Consider the following 23,057-nt stretch of genomic DNA (forward strand, 5'->3'; position numbering starts at 1 on the left):
TGTAAAGGTAACCTCTCATGCTCTTTATCTACAGCAGCAAATCTACTTTGTCTCTGTAAGAAAATAATAAGCTTCTTAAGAGGTCACAGAAACCAGAGTGCCTTTTATTTTCTATGATGCCTAGCTTAGGGATCTTGAAAAATAGCAGGCATTTAATTGGTTGGTTTAATTTAATTTTTATATGAATTGTTAAACATTATTTGCATGATGAGCTAAGATATAGGGAAACTGTTCCCAAATCTATTTATATTTATAGAAACAATTCAGAATCTCTCTATGGGAGTGACTGTGGGGGTTGCTGAGGCCATATGAGAAACTCCTTTCTTCAGTGGACATCTAGACCTCCTCCATCTTCGTATCTGAGAGACAAGAAACAAGTTCCTTTCTTGTTGATGGTTTTAGTAACCCCTACACTCTTTTCTCCTCCCTCAGAACAAGAGGTTTGGTGATTCCAAAAATAATGGTGATGGAAGAGAGTGAGATGACTAGATCCCAGCTGGGTGACTGTTCCAATAGCATTCCCCAACATGCACACACTCAAGCAAAGGGGGGCATCTGGGGACATAGTCATCCACAAGAAAGAGGGTATCTTACCTGTCCGAGAAAAGGGCTCGGAAAGCAGGTGGGAAACAAACAAGAGAAAGGCACATTTTATGTAGTGAACAACCATTTTGGAAGAGTCATTCTGTTTGGGCCACCATAATACACAAGATAGGATTATCATGCAAGACAGAGGCCCTACTACTAAAAGTGACCAGGTTCCAATAAACTCTTCAGAAATCAACCCAAAAATAAGGCTGTGACTTAAAAACTCTACAACAGACACTAATTCAGCCTCTTAAATCCTGACCCCTCAATTCTGTGTGTGTGTGTGTGTGTGTGTGTGTGTGTGTGTGTGTGTAGTATGTGTGTGTGCAGTACTGGGGCTTGAACTTAGGGCCCAAGTCACTGTCCTTTAGCTTTTATGCTCAAGACTGGTGCTCTTCCCCTTTAGCTTTTATGCTCAAGACTGGTGCTCTTCCATTTGAACTACACCTTCACTTTTGGCTTTTTGTGGTTAACTGGAAATGAGTCTCACAGATTTTCTTGGCTGGGCTGGTTTCAAACTACTATCCTTAGATCTCCACCTACTGAGTAGCTCAGATGACAGATGTGGGCCAGTGGCGCCGAACCTCCCTCAATATTATGAATATCTTTTGCATTGTTACTAGTTTGTGGGAGGGGGGATGGAATGTGATGGACTAAGGCAGAAAAAAAATTCTCCAAGTTCCATGTGCATTTCACAAGTATATAACTTTCTCCAGGTAAAGAAAGCACTGCATTATAGCCACTAAGACATTCATCCACTTCAACTCAGAGTCCAAATTAATACTTTGGGGAAACCAAGTAGCAGAGAATGTGTCATATTATACAGGTAAACTGACAGAGGAGAGAATTAGAAATCACTAATCCTGACTCCCAGTCTCTCTACACCACAATTACATAAATGACTCTGCCAATACCTTTAGCAGTGCTATTCTAACACATTCTAATGTTTTAAAGCAGGATATGAGAGAGGAAAGTCATGCTTTCCTGTTGTTCTTCAAATGTTTAGGTGGTGGGAATAAATACAGGTGAGAAGACAAGTCTGACTGTTCTGGGCAGAAGCTGACACACAGCACCCAGACATTCTCCACATCACTTTCATAGGAGGGAGGAGTAGGCTGTGTCTTTCCTTTCTAGCACAAATGTATCACCATTTAAATGTAAGGCTTGGCTTTGAATCTGTCATGATGATGTGGTTTGGGCAACTTCATCTTCTCTTCCATGCTTCACAATCATCTTTCCCCATTTACTTGTTATCCGACCAGTGCACTGGATTACCATATGGAAGGATGAAGCAGGTAGATGAAGCCCTGTTCAGTCCTGTTCTCCCCCAGCAAACTGACTTCAAATCAGTAAAATGGGGTGAGCCACCCATCTGCTGAAAAGAGCTAGTAGAAGTGGAAACAATATCTGGTTCCTGTTCTGAAGAAATATATGTTCAAAATATATGTGAAAATCATATTTGTAACTTACCTTCAAATAGTTCAGATAGGAATTAAGTATACCTACTCACATATGGAAGAGGGGTATGATACAGAGTATATCAGCATATGAGAGTTTTTTGTATTCATTTTATTTCTGCAATTTTTTTTTGTGGATTGTGCTTGAACTCTGGGCCTGGGCCCTGTTCCTCAGCTCTTCAGATCAAGGCTAGCACTCTACCACTTGAACTACAGCAGCACTTCTGGCCTTTTCTGTTTATGTGGTGCTGAGGAATCGAACCAAGGCCTCATGCATGTAAGGCAAGCACTCTACCACTGAGCTACATTTCTAGCCCTTCAGAAATGTTTTTTTTTGCTAACCCCAGGGCTTGAACACAGGTCCTGGGTTCTGTCCCTGAGCCTCTTTGTGCCCAAAGCTAGCACTCTTATCACCTGCAGTGTCTTTTTCTAGGTAGTTTATTGGAGATAAGAGAATCACAGACTTTTCTGCCTGGGCTGGCTTTGAACCACAATCCTCAGATCTCTGCCTCTTGAGTAGCTAGAATTAAAGGTGTAAGCCACTGGTGCCTGGCTGTTTACTGTAAATTTTATAAATTTGAAATGATTTCCAAAATATAAAAAGTGTACCCCAGACCAAACACAAAAACAAACAAAACAGAACACAATAACAGTAACTAAAATAAAACCACAAATAGAATTCTATGCTTCGATCAGAAAGAATGACATTGCCCCATTTGTTAGGAAATGGAAAGACTTGGAAAAAATTATATTAAGTGAAGTAAGCCAGGCCCAAAGAAACATAGGTCCCATGTTTTCCATTATTTGCAATAACTAGTATATGTCTGAGTCAAGCAGAAAAGGTCAGATAAGTTGATGTTAGGGAAATGAACCCTAAGATATGTATTCAAATGTTTTTTTTCTTTCATGTGATTGTTTCTAACACATTTATAAGATTATTTCTTCGTTGCTTTGTATGTCTCTCTCCCATGGTATAACCCCTGCTTTCACTGTATTTGATGTCGATATAATTTGTGGAGGGGAAGGGGAAAAAATCATTTAACTAGGGATACAGGTGGACCCATTGCAACAATGAGATGTACAAGTCGTTATGTCGAAAACGAACTTTACAACTTTGGTGTGTGTGGAGGGGGAGGAGGATTGGGTGGGGGGGTGGGGGGAGGATGGGAAGGGGAAACAAAGGAGGAGGCTACAATGCTTGATAACAAATGTACTCATTACCTTGCTCATGTAATTGTAACCACTGTGTACAGTATTTTCACAATAAAAAATATTTGGTGGCAGTGCTTAGGCAAATAGAGAAAAGCAAAAGAATCACTCAGACAGGATGGAGGCTCCCAGAAACAGGGTGGTGGTGGTGGTGGTAGTAGTAGTAGTAGACAACCATGATGTTGGTGATGTCAAAAGTGATAATAATAAAGAACAAAAGATGCAGACAGCATCACCACTGTCACCTCTACTAAATTCTTCCTTCTCTCCAGGTATTCTCAGGCAGGACAGGCCACTGAGAAATGACAAGTCAAAACATCTTAAACAATTAAAACAAGAAAAGGAAAAAATGTATACAAAAGACCACATCTACCTTTCTAGCTGGTGAATAGAATCATATGACCTTGTGATGTCAACTGCACTTAGAATGTTTATTGTCCAGACAACCTGGCCAGCCTCTTGGGAGCAAGTAGGTGATTTCCATACTCTGCTGTGGTCAGAATATGGAGAACTTTTCACTCCTTAGCATCTCTGGACCTCGAATCTCTTCCTCTGTCTTAAACACATTTCCTGATATTGTGTCTCCTCATGCCACCAGCTTGCCAGGTAAACTCTGGTGTTACAAAGGAAGATGTGGGTTTTGTTTCTGAAATGTTTACTCATGTTCTCTACCAGATCATGTTCAGTCTGGGAGTGAGACAGACAAAAACATGTAGAAAAAATAATTTTTCAAAATATTGCATTCTTGGTAAATTATTCTTGCAGTTTCTTATGGCAAGGCAAAAATAGGAGAAACATTGTGGTCAAATTTATGTCTCCAAGAGTTTAGTGAAATTTCATAGTGGTAGCCTGTTGACATAAAGAGTTTTTCTTGGCCAAGTGCTGGTGGATCACTCCTATAATCCTAGCTAATCAGAAACCTGAGATCTAAGGATCAGCCAGATTTGAAGCCAGCCCAGGCAAGGAAGTCTTTGAGACTCTTAGCACCAATCAGCCACCAAAAATCTGGAAGTGAAACTGTGGCTCAAGTGATAAACTTTCTTGAACAAGAAAGTTTAGGGAGAGTGCATAGACCCTGAGTTCAAGCCTCAGGACCAGCAAAAAGAAAGAAGAGGAAGGAGGGAAGGAAGGCAGGAAGGCAGGGAGGAAGGGAGGGAGGGGGAGAAAGAAAGAAAGAAAGAAAGAAAGAAAGAAAGAAAGAAAGAAAGAAAGAAAGAAAGAAAGAAAGAAAGAAAGAAAGGAAGGAAGGAAGGAAGGAAGGAAGGAAGGAAGGAAGGAAGGAAGGAAGAAAGAAAGAAAGAAAGAAAGAAAGAAAGAAAGAAAGAAAGAGGGAGGGAGGAGAGGAGGGAGGGAGGGAGGGAAGGAGGAAGGGAGGGAAGGAAGGAAGGAAGGAAGGAAGGAAGGAAAAAAAGAGTATGTTCTTGTATCTGTGCTTTGGTAAACTGGAGAAAGCTTAGACTTATTGAACTATCAGTTGGTGGCTAGGCAGTAGCGTTGAGCACATCATAGACCAAAGGTGGACACTATGAGGACTTGCCACTCAGTGTGGACCCTGGACTGTAGCATCCACAGTATGGAAAGCTGATGAAACGTAGAATCTCAGGTCCTTATCCCAGACCCACTGAGTCAGAATCTCTATTTTTAATAAGATCACCATGCACATTAAGATTTAAGAAGTACTGCTCTGTGGGGTAGTTCCCCTGAACATCCATTTGCTAAATATATATATATATATATATATATATACATATATATATATATATATATATTCTATTTCCCAAACTGAGCACAGCTATTGCCCTGGGATATCAGGCTATTCCTCTCATAATCCCAAGTGTGGAGGATTGAACCCAGAGCCTCATGCATTTTAGGCTCACCAGTGAGCTAATCCTTAAACTCAATTCTGCTTTTTTTTCCTTTTTTCTTTTTTTGTTGCTTGTTTTTTTTTTTTAATTTTTTTAATTTTTTTCCAGTCTTGGTGCTTGAACTCTGGGCCTGGGCACTGGCCCTTAGCTCTTCAGCTCAAGGCCAGCACTCTACCACTTGAGCCTCTTCTAGCTTTTTCTGTTTATGTGATGCTGAGGAATTGAACCTAGGGTCTCATGCATGCAAAGCAAACACTCTACCACTGAGCCACCTTCCCAGCCCTCAATTCTGCTTTTTATTCAAGCATTAGCAGATACTCCAGGATAAGCCACAGGACAATCCTCTGACTGTGATGTTTCAGATGGAGAACAAGGCTTTTTGTCCTTAAAGGGGTCATGCAACATGGCTATGTAGCCCATGAGCAGAGATTCTGCTCTAGAATCTGTGTCAGGATGGTAGGGTGATGGGAGGGTCAGGCAGAGAGGTATCATCTAGGCCACATTTGAGGTTTGAATGAAACAGCTCTATTTGGAATTCCCTAGGATGTCAATGCAGAATAGCTCTGTCTAGCTGGTCATTGCTTTGTTTCAGCATTTAGATAGATACCTTGACATGCAGGTGAGCCTTCGGGTGTGTCTTTGGAAGTCTGAAGAGGAGAATCCTCAACCTTGCTGAGCTCACCATAGTGTTTCTTCTATAACACAGACATTGCAAAGACAGCAGTACCCAGTGAGGTTTCCAGCCCAGCTCAGGCCCTGCCACCCCAGTATCAAAGCAGCGCTCTCCGGCATGGGGTACATAACACAGTGCCTTCACCAGGTGAGGCCTTTTCCAACTCTGCGTGGGAACATGTGACAAGTTGAAGATGTATAGGGGCTGCGTACCTATGAGAAAGGAGCCCACAAGCTGGCTCATGTGCTGCTTTACCTGCAACCTCTTATCCAGTCCTTCTTCCTGTAACAGAAGCCCATAAGCCTATAGAAGCTTTTTCCCTGTCCTCTCCCATCTCTCAGTCTTTTGCAGAGAAACAAGCTTCTGTATATGTGGGCTGCTGGATGATTAGGATAAACAGTAAAGCTGAAGAAATAGTCACGCTGGTGGTAGAAAGAGGGACTACAGGAGGTCAGAGGTCTGGTTCACCTGTCCTTTGAATCAAAGACAAGGTATCTTCAGGGAAGGAAGGACTTGACACCTATCAAAACTTAGTACGGTATTTTCACAATTAAAAAAAACTTATTAATATTAAAAAAACGACTTAGTGCCTGAGAGAGGCCTACCTCCTCAGAAATCTAACAGCCATTTAAATAGAATAAGAAAGCAGTAGGAACTAATGCTTTAGACTGCTCTTCCCACCCCATCATCCATCTACTCTCAGTTGCTAGCACGGTCATCCCATATCAGGGCTAACTACCTGTATTCTCACCTTTCTGATCGCTTCCAGATACCCCAGCTTTATCGCTTCCTGCCCATAGCCCAAGACTAAGACCTAGAACTTTTGTTCGCAGATTGTACCTTGGGGGACGCCCAGAACGGAGAACAGCTGAGGAGAAACTGTACCATCTACCGGCCCTGGTTCTCCCCTTACAGCTACTTTGTCTGCACAGACAGAGAGAGCCACCTAGAGGCCTATAGCTTCCCAGAGGTGGAAAGGGATGAAGGAAGAGGCGACAACTGCCTTCTGGAAGACATGACTGAGAGTATCTGCTCATCCTCTTCCTCCCCAGAGAACACATACTCCCGAGAGGCAACCAAGAAATGCAGGCATGGCCCAGACTCCATGGATTATATCACATCCCAGGACATTATAACAGCCTCCAAATGGCACCAGGCTCAGCAGAATGGCTACAAGTGCGCAGCCTGCTGCCGCATGTACCCCACCTTGCATTCCCTCAAGAGCCACATCAAGGGGGGCTTTAAGGAAGGTTTCAGTTGCAAGGTGTACTATCGCAAGCTCAAAACCCTCTGGGGCAAGGAGCAGAAGGCCTGGCAAGGGGATAGGCTCTCTGCAGGCAGCTCCCAGGCCTTTAAGTAGTTCTGCTGGACACCTGAAATAGGGGATAAAGCCTGTTTATGTCTCTAGAGTGATGCCAATAAATCAGTTAGTCACAGCCTCCTGTCAAGTTTGAGGTCACCCTGCACCATTGGCTGTCCTTTCTGTATCCAGTGAGTTCTCATCACCTTCATCTAGTGGTTGCCTAGCAACATTAGGGCCACCTCCCTCTCTCCCTCCCTCCCTCCCTCCCTCCTTCCCTTTTTCTCTCTTTTTCTAAAATAAAAACAATACCCAAAGTTTGAGAATATCCTCTAAGACAGTGATTCACAAAGTGAGGTGTTCAGACCAGCAGAATTGGCATCCTAGAGGAACTGGTTAGACTTGAGCTTCTCAGTTCTCACTCAGTCCTACTCAGACTCTGGAGTGGAAGCCTGACCAGTTGTGCTAAACCAGCCTTCAAGGTGACCCTGAAGCAGCCCCATAGTGGGGACAAAGAGTTATTTCCAGGAGGAAGAATCCCTAAATGCTAATGTATGAGAAGGAGAATACAGACAACATAATATCCCTGAGCAAAATGAAAGAAAAAGATGGGGACGGTAGGCCCAGTGTATATAGCATCATCACTTCTGCTGAAGCAGAAAAGGATCACTTCTGATCCAGGGGTCATCTTTTCATGGCTGTTTTGTCTTGCTATCATGAAATGTGCCTCGTGGACAGCCTGACCCTTATTCCATTTCTGCACAAACCTTACTGCCAACACAACACTTAAAGGAACTATCATCAGATGCTGCCTATTTTGTCCATTATGTGGGCTAAAAAAAGAAGAAAAGCTGGTCCTAATTTAGGTCTGATTTCCCTCTGGCTTCAGCTCTATGATGGCTATGGGCCCTTTCACTGCTGTTAGGGCATTTCCTATCGAGGACCTGGCACCAACACTCCCTTAGTCTTTGCCTCCCTGATAAGTGGGCCTATGAGTGGGGCTGGAGGGTCCTTCTCTATCTTTTCAGTGTGTATACTGTAACCCTTTCTGGAGCCAAATTTCACTTGTCATTGGGCTGCTGAAATCATATGTAGCTCTTTCTTTCTCTCCAGAGTCAGACAGAAGCTGGGCTCAAATCCCTGTCCCTCATGTGCTATAAGACTAATGTAAGAACACTCCTAGTCTGGTTCTTACCCATTCTGTTTTCCCACATATAGCTAGAGTCCAAGTTTCATTACTGTCAGGCTCAGGAACTGGGACATGTAGGTTATAACCTGTCTAGGCTGAGGCTAGGTGGTCTCTAGGCAACCATGACATCATTTCTAGGAGTCCATCCCCTGAGGGAGTAAATGAATGACTGGGCATCTTTTTAGTCCTCATTCTGAACCAGTGTTTCTTTACCAGAAAAGCTACCTGGACCCTGGCAGGCATCTCTTCATTGCAGGCATCAAGCATTTACAAAAAGATGCCCAATTGAGACAAGTGGTATAATTTGACCCTACAAAGCTGGTCTGCAAAAGTGAAGGTGCCACTTCTCTCCCTCTTCAAGGGAGCATGTGTATCCTTTCTAAACCATGTCACAGAGCTGATATTGCCCAGATTGGGAAGCTGGTAAAGGAAAGAGGAGAGAAGAAGCAGGTAAAATAGAGGAAGCAAGAAAAGACTATGGAAAGGCATTTAGAAATAAGAAAGGTTTTTATTTAGCAAAAGCCAGTAGGTGAGTGACAACATCCAGGGAGTAAGTGCACTTACATTAACAGAATCTTGTCCCAGAGAGTTGATCCAACAGTTAAAGACACACAGTTTTAGGAGGAGAGGACTAGGGGGAAGGAGGAAGTAGGCAAGCAAAGAGTAAATAAAGGGATGCAACTCCTAAACAAAGCAGCTGAGAAAAGGGAGGCTTAGAAGAGGTTTTACAGATAACATCCAGACAAGCAGGAATATAGGAAATATAATTTTCAGTCCCCATATGCAGTCCATTCTGCAGAGAAATTCTTTCCTGACTCTGCACTCGCGAGGCCTTGTGTGCCCAAGAGTCTGCTGGCACCTGGAGCAGGCTGGGGGGTAGGTACCAACGAGGTTGGCACCCCTCGTGTCCACATGTCCTTCATATAGGGCCGAGTAGTGGATAGAAGAGAGGAAGGCAGAGTTGAGTTAGCAGAGCAGGAAGCAAGGAGGAAGGATAGAGGGGCACTGCTGAGAAGTCAGGTCTGCAACATTCTCTTTCTTGCTCGGTGGCTCCAATGAAGGGTAGGTATTTGGTGACCTTGCAAGGCCCCTAAATCTGTTCTTTGTCTCATCACGATGCACCAAGTCATACAGATTTGGGTACACTGGGAGGGTAGGGCAACCCATGAATGTTATTCCAGGGAAGGATTGAGTCAGGTAAAAGGTAGAGTTGAGGAAGGCAAATACCAACAGTATAAGTCTTGAATGGGTGCCAAATCATCATCACATAACTGGATCCCCAGTCTTTCTAGTTCCTTAATATCACCTCTATTTTTTTCTTTTCAACTTTTTCAAGACTCTTTTAGAAATTATCTTTCCTACCCACTCCCCCATCCTAACCTACTTTTCCACCTACAACCCATATACCTAATCCACTGACCTCTGGCTTTGTCCTTAGCTCTTGCTTGTAGGAAGTGGCCTTGAGAAATCATATCTTCTACTGATAATCAAACTCCTACTGATAATATTTCTACTTGATAATCTTAAAAGTCTCAGGCTCAGGGAGCCCTGGGCTAGGATAATGTAAACTAGCTAATGGGCTAGTAGGGCCAGCTAATCCAGATTCCTCATAGCTGCTCCTTTGGTTTCATTCCCTGTGTATCTGGAACTACTTCCAATAGTTAATTAGCACATGTAACAATGAATAACATGTAAGAAAAATATACAAATCTATTGTTCACTCAAACACTCTGAAGATCCCCTTTCTCTTCTCTCACTTCTCACAAGCCAACAAACATGCCGAAACCTTCTCTTATACACACACACACACACACACACACACACACACACACACACACACACACACGCACACGCACGCACACACCTTATTTCCACTGACACCCTGATAAATCAGGGAGGGCAAATATAAATCTGCATTTGTTTCTTTTAACTTGGACTTATGGTCTAGAAGAAACCCAACTGTGGCTACAAGAAAAGGCTGTGATGGCATTTATATAAATTCCATACCAAAGCTGGATTTAAAGTCCATTTTGGACAACTGTATCCATATCAGTTGGCCTTCTAATAATACTGCAGTCTGGTCTATAGCTTGTTGTCCAGCATAAAGACATCTTCTCTCAAAACATATGACTCACACATGTCTCAGCTTTCTCTGAGGCATCTGAGAATCTGTTAACCACTAAAGGCCTTCAGTGATAAAGAGAGTTTCCCTTATGTGCCAAATCAGTCTGTTACTGGACAGAGATCCATCTAGGCAGGGCCTAGATGATAGAAGTTGCACTTTTTACAGGTGTTCAAGGCATGAGCACCCAGAGATGGGCTGTGGTCCCTGATCTCAGTGGCAGTGATTCTAAAAAGTGGATAAAAGTAGTCTCAGCTACCAGCTTGCATCAGTTTTTTTTTTTTTTTTGCCATCTATCCATCTATCTATCCATCCTTTTTTTTTTTTCAGTGAAAACTGACCAATCTGCCCAGTGAAGGAAACAAGTTGAGAGGTAAGGCAGGGGACTCTGGGGCTCTGAGGCTTCCACAGATTCAAAGTGCTGCAGAAGCTTCAGGTGGCCCAGCTCTCCCCCTGAGGCAGGACACAGGAACCCAGGGCACTTCACAGTCTCCATTTATAGGAGCTGAGCTGCAGGCAGGAGGCAGGCAGGCAGGGCTTCTAAGCTGAAGAGCTAGACCTACATGACTTGGAACAGCAAAAGGCCTTTCTTTCTCTCACTCTCTTTTTCGGCTCCCTTAGAAACAACATCCAGTGTTCAGCAAGGGGGAAAAATGGACCCAATTTCTTCTAATAGCTTCCATACTCATATCATTTGAAACAGCCTGGCTCTTGTAGCACAGAGCTCATTCAGCTTCTACAATTTCAGCTAGGGCCTAGAGAAGGAATTCTCTCATAGAGTTAGGGGAGGGTTAGGCAACTCATAGCATCCTGATATTCAAAACAAAGTACCTGAGAAGGTACCAATGGCTTCCCTTTATGATCTGGACCAGGGAGAAAGAAAGAGGGAGGAGGACACATTAGGGCATCATATGACAGAGAAGAGGGTCCTGACAGTGCAGCAGGTCTTCCATAAGCCTATGGTTCTGATGAGGGACCTTCTCCCAAAGCCATGGGCTCTGGAAGACACTGCTTCCATCACCCTGCACCACAAGCAGAAAGTAGGTATTTATTTAACTCTGAGAATCCAATTTTGTCTCCTATTGGTCCTCTAAAGTGACATTCTGGTCGTCTTATCAAGCCTTACCCTCTCCGGGGTCTTAGGGTGCTCTCAATTTAGGAAGCTGCTAGATTTGGCCCCTCCACACCACCTCTGCCACCTCCTCACCCTGGCACCTACACAGCGATCTCATCATCCAGGCTGTCGCCCAGCTCCTGTCTCTGCAGGACATGGAGCAGGCGTGGCAGCTCTTCTTGGGACCACGAGTCCCGCTCCTCGCTCTCGTCCGTGTTAGACTCATACTCAGAGGCAATGCCCGACTCCCGGAACTTGATGAGCTCCAGGCTGCCCAGGAGGGGCTCACCTTGGGCCAGGGGTGGTATGTCCTCGGGTGGGAGGAAGCGGAAGCACTCCAGCTTCACCAAGCAGTCACGCCTACCTAAGGGGCTGCCCACTGGGTGGGCAAAGTCAGCCAAGCCCACGCCCAGGGGTGGCGAGTGCAGATCCTCTGGCTTAGGAGTCGTGGGGTCACATAGCACAGGCAGGGCTCCAGAGCGGAAGGTGATCTCCAGCAAGCTGTCCTGGGATCCCACTGCAGAGACAAAGGGTAGAAGTGGGGAGAAAGGGGTGCCATGAGGTCAGGTTCTAAAGAACTTGTCTAATCCCTATGGCTTAGTATCTTTAGTAACTTGCAGATTGGCTTTAGTTAGGACAGAGCAGGGTCTCAGCATTCAGTCTGGACAATCTGAGAATGGACTGTCCAAAGAAGTGAAGCACAGTAGCTTCCAGCCCATACTCTGAGCTTCTTTAAAATGTAGTTTCTCAGCCCTGCCCCACACTTACTGACTTGAATGTCTGTGGGCTAGATCATGGGATAGCTCATGGGATAGTTAAGGAAACTACTGGTAGAGTTGTGAAAACATGAATTTTGTAATTAGACCTCAATATGAATCTTGGTCCCATCTCCTGCCAATCCTGTGCCCTAGAACTAGTGACTTAACCACCCTGACTGTTTCTGCATCTGTAAGATGGGTGTAACAACATCTAACACTCAAGGTACTAAATGAGATCTCAGATAGATAGATAGATAGATAGATAGATAGATAGATAGATAGATAGATAGATAGATAGATAGATAGATCACAGTTTCGGCACAATAGATGATCAATTGGGTATGTGTTAGTCCCTAGGCAGCACAGACTGTCAGCAGGTGAACAATCCAGGGGTAAGTACAAGTTGAAGGCCTGGAGATGTGTCTCCTACTACTTTCCAATCCAGGTTGGAGGTGGCTGGGCATACAGGCAGCATCTCAGCCCAGAGGCAAGTAACCTGTGCCACGGACCAGCAGAGCTATTAGCCACAGTTACTATACTGCCTTATCTAAATGGACCAACTTTTACCAGCTTCTTCTACGCAATAGAGTTGTGAAATATATAGTACAGAGAGACAACTATCAAACTGTTAGAGCTTTTCTGCAGCGCTCACAAAGATCATAGCACCCAGAAGGTGCTCAGCAGGTCCCTTCAAATAGAGACTTGGATAAGCATGTGTCTTTGACTCCCAGGTACATTTAAGGCCAAACGTGTGTGTGTGTGTGTGTGTGTGTGTGTGTGTGTGTGTGTGTGTATGTGTGTGTGTGTGTGTGTGTGTGTGTGTGTGTGTGTGTGTGTTAGAAGATAGTCAAGGTATGGTCTCTTCTAAAATTCTGTAACTCATGAGGCTTATAGACAATATAAACGAAAGCTGATTTTTCTTCTTCTACTGGAATACAAAGGCAAGGTCAGGATTCCAATAAACTATCCTCATAGCTGCAAGGAAATAATGTGTTCTCCAGAACTTCCACCCAGGGAGGGAGGCTGGGCATGGAACTGGCTTACTGGAGTTCTGTCCTGACAGCTTCAGCTCCAGCTCCTGAACCTGTTTTACTAGCAGAGAGATGTGTTGTAGCATGTCCTTGTTCTGCAGTAGGAGCTGGTGCACACGAGCCTGGGCCTCCAGCCGTGCCGCAGCCTCAGCAGCCAACTGATCCTTCAGCAAGTGGACCTGCAGAGAAGAGGAGGAGGTAGGGGAGACAGACAGGAGATGGGACAAAGAGAAGAGAGATGAATGCAAATGAGAGTTGCCAGTAGATGACATCAAGTCTCTGCTCATTGAGCTCAAGACCAACAAGCTTGTCACAGAAATTTGGACACCTGGTCTTGTAATTCTGAAGAAGGAGCCATAAGAAGTTGAGTCACTGGCTCTATAGATCTCTCTGTATCCCTCAAGGGAGGACCAATGTGCAGCACTCAGGTCCCAGGTATAAAAGGTAGAAAAGATCACCCCCTCCCCCCGACACAAACCCCCACTGAACAAACTCTTTCAACTCCAACACAGCACTTCTAGAGTGAGAATAATCACAATCACAATAACCCCTCCATGTCATCTTTCTACCTTGTATAGAAATGAAAGAAATAGGAAGCACTACTGCATTTCTAAATTAGTGAGCTAGTTGTGGCTGAAGCCTGACTTCACATGTCTGGGATGCCAATCTTATTCTTAATGGAGGCAATTAGGACTGTGATTTCTTCCTAGAAGGGATCAAACAGCTGCTGAGTGACTGAAAATAGCACTCTTCTGACACCCCAAAAGGGCTGAGGTGGACATTTACAATAAACATTTCATCAATTCACAATCTTCTCACAGTAGGTCAGCCAGTAATGGCACATTCACTAGGCCTGTCAACTGTGGCATTTGCACATATGCCTTTGCTGTATAATCCTTGTGTGGAGACAGAACTCAGAGGGGGTAAATAGGGAAAATATATCCAGTCTTTGGCATGAAGAAACTGAGTCACAAGGCTAATGTCCACCCATAGATAATACTTGCGCTAGGAAGGGGATAAAGAATCTCTGAGGACAACTTCAGAAGCTTCTCCTGGCAAAAGGGACTGAATTTGGTGAGTTGGACCAAAAACATGGTATAAACAAAGAATCAAGTTAGATGGGATATAGATGGAAAGGGAGGAAAAAGCATTCACCAATTCTCTATTTCAGATGAAAGTGCTCTGAGCAACAGTGTGCTCCTGAGAATTTTTGTCAGGGAGTAAAGACCATTACTACCTCACTAAGGCTCACTAAAGGATCTTGCCTTCTTCCCCATGTCTGACCCTTCCTGGAGCCAGGAGCCAATACCAAGAAAATTGTACTCTTGGGCATAGTGGCTGCTTCTCTTTTTGCCCAGATTTAAAGACTTGACCTTGCAGTTGGCTTTGCTTTAAACTGAGTAGAGCCACTAATGAGATTAGCTGCCTCTTTCCATTAGTGGCTCCCCAATGCTAGACTCATCCTTCCCCAAGGGAGGTGTTGCCTAAGGAATTTAAATCTAATCTCTCATGAAGCATTGCTAAGGGAAGAACTGATATTCTGGTCAAGACATCAGCCTCATTTAGTATTTCATACAAACAGGAAAAATCTGGAAAGGAGTGAGAACAGGGAAAGAACTATCAATAACATTTTAATCTGGATCAGATGATGGGTGGCTATTAAACCTTTGTCTTCCTTAGAAACTAGGACATGGAGAAGTTTTACCCAGAAACCTATAGGTTCTAAAGAACAGGGCAATTGCTGTGCTAATCTCTCAGATATGCTCCCAGAAGAAGGGCCAGCTCATCCCTTCACCTGTGAATACTCTTGCTTATTTTGAACTAAGAATATCTCTTAAAGGAATCTACTGAACAACTAGATCTGCTACCTATTCATTGTCTATTTTCTTTCAAACCAAGTAGCAACATCAGGCAGAAATGTGAAATAATTTTTTAGTGGATGTCACCAGAGAAAGCATCCTATTAATGAGTGTCTGTTGAGGGCTCCCTAACACACATCCTACAGACTCAGATTCCTGCATCCCAATATGAAGATCCCAATAGGAAAAGCTATTTGGAAGCACTGCATCAGGAGCAGGGATGCTGGAATCTGGTGGTTACTCCCCAGGCAACACTAAGTAATTCACCTCCAGATCCCATAGTTACACATCTGTCAAATGGAGAGCTGGCTAAGGACTTACCCTCTAGGTGGACCATTTGCTAAATGTCCACTGAAATAAAGTCCCCAGTTCCCCACTGAGAATAAGCATTAAGGACAAAAGAGCAATTCCTTCTTGCAGAAGTTGAATGGGGAGTGGCCAGGGGTTTGCAAGAAGTGAGAGGCTTGTTTGACATTCAAGTCCCAAAGATGGAGTGTCATCAACACAGATAGATAATCATTGACTCCAATGCATAGGGTGCAAACCCACCAGCACCAAAGGCCATGAGAAAATCCCTCTGAGAAGAGGAGCTCCTTGTCCCAGATTATGTAAGATTTTTACCTCTGCAAATGCTTCTGTTATACCAGTTCATGTGTTTTCAGACCCTATGAGTGCACAAAATACACACCACTGCTACTGCTCCAAGCCAGCAGTAATAAACTCATATTTCTGCAGCTGTCAAAAGTGGCATCAGGCATGAGGTTCAAGCCTCTGCCATGATAGTCTGTACCATAGGAAAGCCCAAACCAGGCCCAGTGGAAACAGAATGGCCTGAACTTCCTTGAATACTGAAGCAAGGCATACATGTACTTGAAATGCTAGAAGGAGTCTATGCTACTTCTAGCCTTGGTTTGAGCAGTGTGCTGTAGCTCTCTCTGCTTTGATTCTCTGTTCATATGAGAAGAGCAAAACATACCACACCTTTCCCAAGGTGGGATATTTGTTTTTAGCATAAATTTCTTTCAAAGAATTAAACATTTTCAAAAAAGGGTAGCTGTATTAACTTCTGAAGGGGTACATGTTGGTGTCTTCTATCTACAATATATCCCTTACAAACTAAATTCGTGGCACAGACACAGTGATGTGGCACTAAGGCCATGCTCATTGCCAGTGTCCACCTCTGCATCCTGGTTATAACACAGCACAAATAAGATCAACTCTGTACCCCAAGTTCTGTGCAGTTTTCCCAAATTCTGACACCCTCCCTCAACCACCCAGCCATATCAAACCATTGCCACACTCATTCTCCAGCCTACTTGCCTGGACTCCAGCTCCTCCATCAGAAGTGGGGGCAGGGCCAGGCTGAAGTTAGGGAGCAGTAGGCACATGGAAATGGCAGTGGAGAGAACCAGAGCAATTTGCCCCTCTTCCTCCTCCCCCCACCCACCAAACACAAGCAGAGGCAGGAGGTGCTGTCTCAGCATGCACATGGATGGCAGGGTCTTGGGCATATCAGGGTGCAGGGGACTGGGAGAAGCCACAAAGATGTTACATCTAGGCTTGGGCTGAGGATGTGGAGCATTTTCAGCACTATTCCTTTAATTAACAGCACACACAATTACAAAGCATAAATGATCAAGTATTTGCTTCTAAACAAGCAGGAGTAGAAGCAGGTAGAGCAGAACTCTTAAAATAGAAATCCTGGGCTGCACTAACATTTGTTTTCCATGAGGTAGGCCAGAAATTGGTAAACTGTGATCTGGCCTACTTACTGTTGTTACTGAGCCACAATATCCAGGTCAATTCTGGAGCCAAACAGGCTCAACCCACAGCCATGCAGGCACCAGCTATATCCCAGTACTGATTCAAGGTGTGATTATAATCTCTTTCACATCCTTGAACTTCTAGTCTATCTACAAGCAGAAAGCTAATGCAGCCAGGCAAGATTTCATGCTGGGCTGGGAATGTATACACTACAGTAATTTGCTATTTACATATGGAGGCCTAATATAGAAATACTTAGGAGTTGGCTAAACATTACTCTTGCCCCTATATCTTTAAGACTAAGGCAGGCCCTTTAAGACCTGCTCTGAAGAAATTTAGGGGAAGCTGGAATAAGTCTGAGGTCTTTCACCAAATCATAACATAGTGAAAGAGAGCTAAGACTGGTTCCAATGAAACAGCAGAACAATACTGGCTGCAAGAATGTAAAAAAAATGTAACAAGTGATATCAAGAACACACCTATCTGCAAGAACTTGGGGCTCTGCTTTAGGCTTGTATCCAGGGGAAGCACAGGAGGGTTTGGATGCTCAGGGAAAGAGAAACTGTTCCCATCTGAAATGCTGAAGTTGTCTGACTGGAAATTCTGGGGACCTGGTAGTTTGATGAAGAAAGACAGAAGTCTTGCAGTTTGCTAGCATCAGAATATGAGAGAACAAGTAAAGGCTAACTTCATGCTGGGAAATGAAATTGGTTCCCTCATGCAGAGAAGCCAGGCATGCTGCAGTTGGTTTATTTAATATGTGTGAAAACCACTAAAATGATCTGCCTGTCATTAATTCATCTATATTATCTTACATAATTGTCTTTACCCAAGGATGCAGGTACTAATAAAAAGCACTTGGATCAACTCCTACAAAGAAATCAGAAGAAAGTATGCAGAGATTCTTCTAATCAAAATGAGAACCGAATGAGATATATAACAATAACCTGCTGTGTTCCTGGGCAGATAAAGCAAGGTATAGACTGAAGGAAGAAGGTAAGACCGACTGATGGTAGAGGGGGGTAGAGGAATATGTTCAAGAAGCCATCTAATGACCTCGAGAACCTGTTTTTGATCTAAAGACATCAGAAGTCTATCACTAGAAATCAACGTCATTGTACCCATTGATAATATATGGCAAGCTTTCATCATTTCACTGCTTGAACTGAGAATCAAGGAAGGAAATATCAGCTATATTTAACATGTTCTGAATGAATGAAAGGCTCAGGCTGCCTAGTTTCTGAAGCTGGAACATAGAGAGACTCATAAAACAAATCCCAAACACCATATGGTTCTATTCCTCTAAACTCACTTTCTTTTAGGAGGAGAAGTCATTAAAGAGGTGCAGAGCAGAAATGTCCCATTAAAACAAATGCTTGAGTAATGCCAAAACCTCCTTCTTCAAGTTTTGCCTTGACTGTGGTAGACTTGTGATATAGTTATAGGTCCTGTAGATTGGATGTTTCCTTCAACCACCACAACACTGTAGTGTGTAGATCAGACATTTACAAATAGTCTCTGGTATTTAGCACTGTCTTCAAATTTAAATGCCTTTCTGATAATACAGCATCATGAATATTCATCAAACCTACTCTCAGATAAATAATAATTACTTGGCAATTGATATGCTGAAGGAAAAAAGAAGTAGGTTACAGAATGGATCTGTATTCAGTGGAAAACTAAAAAATGATGTGTTTCAGAATGGACCTCATGCTGGAGTGCTCAGGCTTTGTGCTCCTGTCATCCATCACTTTAGGGAGGAGGGGTTACCCAGACTGCCATCCTGTCATTAGCCCTAGAAGATGAATTCTTTTATTTGATGGAGAGGAATGATTTTTTTCTCCCAAAATGAGAAGCCACTAATGACATTCTCTAATCTCAGTGTTCTGGAAACACCTGCAAGTCTTCCTAGTTACAAGATACCCCTTACTTTAATAGAACTTTTCTTTGAAGAGGCTCCATTGCTTTGGGAACAAGTATCCCTATGATTCAATTCTCCTGAAACATAGTGCCAAAGTCATCCATGAGACCAGTGCATGAGTCAGAAGCTCCAAGCCCTTCATGTTTCAAGAATGTTGTTTTAAGGCCAAGTCATAGCAGATCTTGCTAGATGCTTCCTCAAGCTGTACTGAGGAAAGGACTGCTCTGCATGGAGGAATGATCAAATTAAGTCAGGAGACAGAAGAAGCAGCAGAAAATACAATGAGGACTAAGTTCTCCCTGGAGAAGTCTGCTCCCTTCATTGTAATATGCAGAAAACATAAGCTTCCAGTCGGCCCAAGTAGCTTTGGAATGCCACAGCACACAGGTGCTTTTCTAGATCTCTCACCAACTCTCCTGGGCCTTAACCATCCCATCCTCTTACTTATCTTCATCTACCCATGTAGGCCCTGACCCTGTCTAACTTAGGTCTCAAGATTCAGCCTTTAAATGGGATGCATGAATGTGTCTTCCCTGTTCTCTGACATTCTGAGATAAAGTTCAGACTCTTAAAAGTCCAAGGAAGATGTGGACTTCAGTGCCACCCACAGAAAGCAAATTGGGAGAATTCCTGCTGAAAGCATCAAGGGCAATCAGCTCACTCTTCTCTTGCCAAGTGGCAGTACACAACAACCCTTCAGAATACACTGTCTCAATATTCCAAGAAAAAAGCCAATTCTTCTCATTGTGGCTCAAGAAATCTACCTAAGTTTCCATAATTTCAGACTAATTATAATGAATTTCAAGGTATTATTGCATCAAGTACTGCTTGAACTAAATAGGGCACTGATGGAGGCTTAGAACTTGCTATGGACAAGGAGGTTGGGATGCCAAGGTAGTAATCTTCACAAAGATGTTTGGCACAAATTTATACAAGCATGCAATAAAGTTACACCTGTCTTAACTCTAAAGCATCCCTTTCCACCCAACCCCCAAATGTCAGGAAAATAAGATAGGGAAGGAAGGGCAAAATTATGTGCTTCTTTTTCCTTGCAAAGTCATTATCCAACAACATCCAGCCAAGCCAGCCAAGCCCAAATAAGAGCAGGGAACAACATGGGAAACCAAAATCTGTCTTTCCATTTCATCAGCAACCCCCATCTCTCCCCTCCCTCCTCTAATTCTGCAACTCCCAGACAAGCAATGATCTAACAGCATGAGCAATTTCTTGTGGCTCCCTAGGTTTTAAACCTGCCCTAAGCCCCTCACTAGGGAAGGCGCATTAAGCCCATGAGAGTGGAGCCTGTGAAGTAGGGAGGAGGCTGAGGAGAACCTGGGCCACAGCCACTTGCGTCTGCTGTTGCTGCTGCTGGAGGAGCTGCTGGAGGAGCTGCATCTGATGGTGGGTGGACAGCGGTGTCCCAGTACTCAAGCCTGGTGGCTTTGAGGAAGAAGAGGGAAGCAGCATGCGGGGTGAAGCTGTCAGCATGGGCTTCTGAGGGTGGGGTGAGACCTGAGGAGAAGAGGAGATAGCACATGACACATGGGCAGGAGGAGACTTAACTTTCTTGATAAGAACTATAATTTTTACACAGGCAGAATGAAATGGCCACTTACAATTCATAAGCTGAAGATACCTGCATGGAATGTGAATAGGGCTCCAGGGAAGAAATGATTTCATAGCCTGAGCTTGCACCACACAGTTACAAAACCATATATGAACACTCCAGGGACTGATCTAATGGGATGGGAGATAAGCAGTTGACACTGTTTCATGTCTTAGTCAACATTTCCAATTATACCATTGTTAAGATACTTGAGATATAGACTTGAGATATAGACTTAGATATAGACTTATAGACTTAGAAGAACCCATATCTATAAAACACAGCTACCTACTGCCATGAGAAAAGGAGGAAAACAGCTGTAACCTTTCCTTTGTTCTGTCTTTAAGGCTTCTTCTTCAAGGGACCTGAGGTGTTTCCATTGAATTGGGTACTGAGGGCTAGAAGCCTCCAGCCCTCTACTGCTTCCTCTCACAGGGAGACCCATCTGGGAAAAATGTATGGACATTACAACAATCAGGAGAGATTCTAGCTCCCATTCAGGAGAGATTCTAGCTCCCTTTCCTGTTGGTGATTTTCACTCAATTGGATCCTATGACTCTCATTATAGTTTGTTAGGGAGGCATGTGTTTTTTTCTTTTCTTTTTTCTTTTTTTTTTGTAGGACATGGGGCTTGAACTCTGGGCCTGGGCACTGTCCTTCAGTTCTTCAGCTCAAGGCTAGTGCTCTACTACTTGAGCCACCATGCCACTTCCAGTTTTCTGAGTGGTTTATTGGAGATAAGAATCTCAAGGGCTTTCCGGCCCAGGCTGGCTTTGAACTGTAATCTTCAGATCTCAGCCTCCTGAATAGGTAGGATTACAGGCATGAGCCACCAGCACTCGGTGGCACGTGTTTTTTCTAGCAGCTCTGTTGTTGATCCTTATTCAGTCACGAAGCAAGAAAGTACCCAGGGACAGAGGATAATAGCTTCTTATGGAGGGCTATCTGGGCACCAAAGAACACACGACCTCTGCTCACCAGGAGACTTTTCTTTGACGAATTGGCCTAAGATACAGTAAGCTAGCTTCAAATTGCATTTTTCCAGGTCTCTGCCTCCTGAGTAGGTAGGATTACGGGTGTGAGCCACTGGTGCCTAGCTGGTCTCTCAGTTTCTCACATGCAGTAAACCAGCTTCCAGACTCAACAGCATTTTTGTTCAGGAGTAGTAAAGGTACACAGAGCAGACAGAAGGGACTCAAACAGACTTGGATCCAGTAGCAAAGCCACAAGGGTTATGTGTACTATGTGGGTGTTCCAGGATATGCCTTGCATAAACACCGTGCAAGGAGAAGATGGAAATGACAAATTGGTGGGATCCTGGGAGGGTGACATATGTCAGAAATGAGTTCCACATTACCTTGACACATTAGTGTCACATTAGGTGTATCTAGTGTTGGACCACATGGGATGAATCTGCAGAAGTCAGACCATACTCTGAGAAGCAATCAGATATACTCCAGTTTTGCCTCCATACCATGGAGCACCTCATTCACTCAACTTATGTGCTATCAGGAGTTAGGAGGCAATTCTGATATCCCTAAGCTGAAGCTCTGACATAAGTGTCATGTGCACATCACCTGGACAGACTACCTCCTGCCTACCTTGGACTCTTTGTGGGAGCTTCCTTCTTTCTCCACAGCATCCAGGTCGGTCACACCTCGGCTGAATTCCAGGACATCATCCCCTGGGAGTGGGACTTCTACCGCATCAATATCAGTCTCCTCTGTGGTGGAGGCCCTCTCGGCCCTCTCGGCTCCAGTCAGCTGGCGTCCTGCAGGGACAGTAGGGACAGAAATGCTAACATCAGGGACAATGTTTCCTCCTTATCTGCCACTTTAGCACTCTTTTAGGCTGAGTCTAGGGATGCCACAGGCTTCACATTTTCACATATCTTTTCACTAAAGTATCTTTCCAATCCTGTAAGATACTTCCATCTTAATGTTTTTTTCCGAGTCCAGAGTTAAAAGAAACATTAAGCCTGAATGTGATATGCTTTCTGTATGGTTGCTGTTGTAGTTGTCTTTTCTTTCTTTTCTTTTTAAACTGTACTAAGTTTTGAATCCAAGGCCTCATTCAACTTGCATATTAGGCTGGTGCTTTACCACTTGAGCTATATCTCCCACCTGGCTTTTTGCTGGTAGAGTCTAGTGTACTATTTTTTTGCATAGGCTGGCTTCCATCTGCCATCTTCTGGATCTCAGTCTTGTAAGTAGCTAGGATTATAGGTATAAGCAACCAACATCCAACTTCAGCTATATATTTTTAATCAACAGGTATACATGGATCTTAGAAAAAAAGATGATAGTCATCTTCACTTCATCCCAGCTTGGAGCTGGAATGTGGCCAAGGTAAAGAACCCTGAATGGTAGTCCAGTGATGCAGATATGTGACCCAGATAGGCCCCTTAATGAGTTATTGGATAAGAGACATATTGCCTTGCTCCAGGGCCCAGCTTCATCTATGCAGAACTCAATTACATGGATTGACAGGGTTCCAAGATTGGGCAGTACTCAGGGAGACCCAAGCCCTATCCTAACACAGTATCATCTCCCAGCCTCAAAGCTGACTCTGATCTCTTAGCAGGAGCCAATTCAGAAGAAG

The 23,057-nt window shown here is 43.8% G+C and overlaps 2 protein-coding genes across 4 annotated transcripts in view; one reads left to right on the forward strand and one right to left on the reverse strand.

The window, feature by feature from the left end:
- The window catches only part of LOC122109610 (nitric oxide synthase 1 adaptor protein), a 352,796-nt gene that overhangs the window by 4,893 nt on the left and 324,846 nt on the right, over positions 1 to 23,057 (reverse strand). For 2 of the 3 annotated variants that reach the window (XM_042682103.1, XM_042682102.1), the window contains exons 7-10: positions 22,058 to 22,227; positions 20,183 to 20,362; positions 13,320 to 13,485; positions 11,882 to 12,034 (exon numbers count right to left, since the gene is read on the reverse strand). In XM_042682103.1, coding sequence (XP_042538037.1) covers positions 11,882 to 12,034; positions 13,320 to 13,485; positions 20,183 to 20,362; positions 22,058 to 22,227 — 669 coding nt within the window. Of the gene's footprint in view, positions 1 to 11,618; positions 12,035 to 13,319; positions 13,486 to 20,182; positions 20,363 to 22,057; positions 22,228 to 23,057 lie in introns of those variants that run through there. The other variant, XM_042682104.1, reaches the window with a different exon arrangement.
- Positions 3,758 to 7,300, forward strand: Spata46 (spermatogenesis associated 46). The gene is made up of 2 exons (XM_042682105.1): positions 3,758 to 3,860; positions 6,626 to 7,300. Exons 1-2 carry the CDS (start codon positions 3,758 to 3,760, stop codon positions 7,150 to 7,152), a joined length of 630 nt encoding a protein of 209 aa, XP_042538039.1. The 3' UTR covers positions 7,153 to 7,300.

The sequence above is a fragment of the Dipodomys spectabilis genome, unplaced genomic scaffold, assembly GCF_019054845.1.
Source record: "Dipodomys spectabilis isolate Male_0828 unplaced genomic scaffold, ASM1905484v1 ptg000069l, whole genome shotgun sequence".
Taxonomy (NCBI): domain Eukaryota; kingdom Metazoa; phylum Chordata; class Mammalia; order Rodentia; family Heteromyidae; genus Dipodomys; species Dipodomys spectabilis.

Excerpts from the sequence above, each read along its gene's own strand:
- Spata46 (XM_042682105.1), top strand. The coding sequence starts at position 3,758 with ATGGAGAACTTTTCACTCCTTAGCATCTCTGGACCTCGAATCTCTTCC. Across the intron at positions 3,861-6,625 it reads TCATGCCACCAGCTTGCCAG|ATTGTACCTTGGGGGACGCC; the intron begins GTAAACTCTGGT and ends TTTTGTTCGCAG.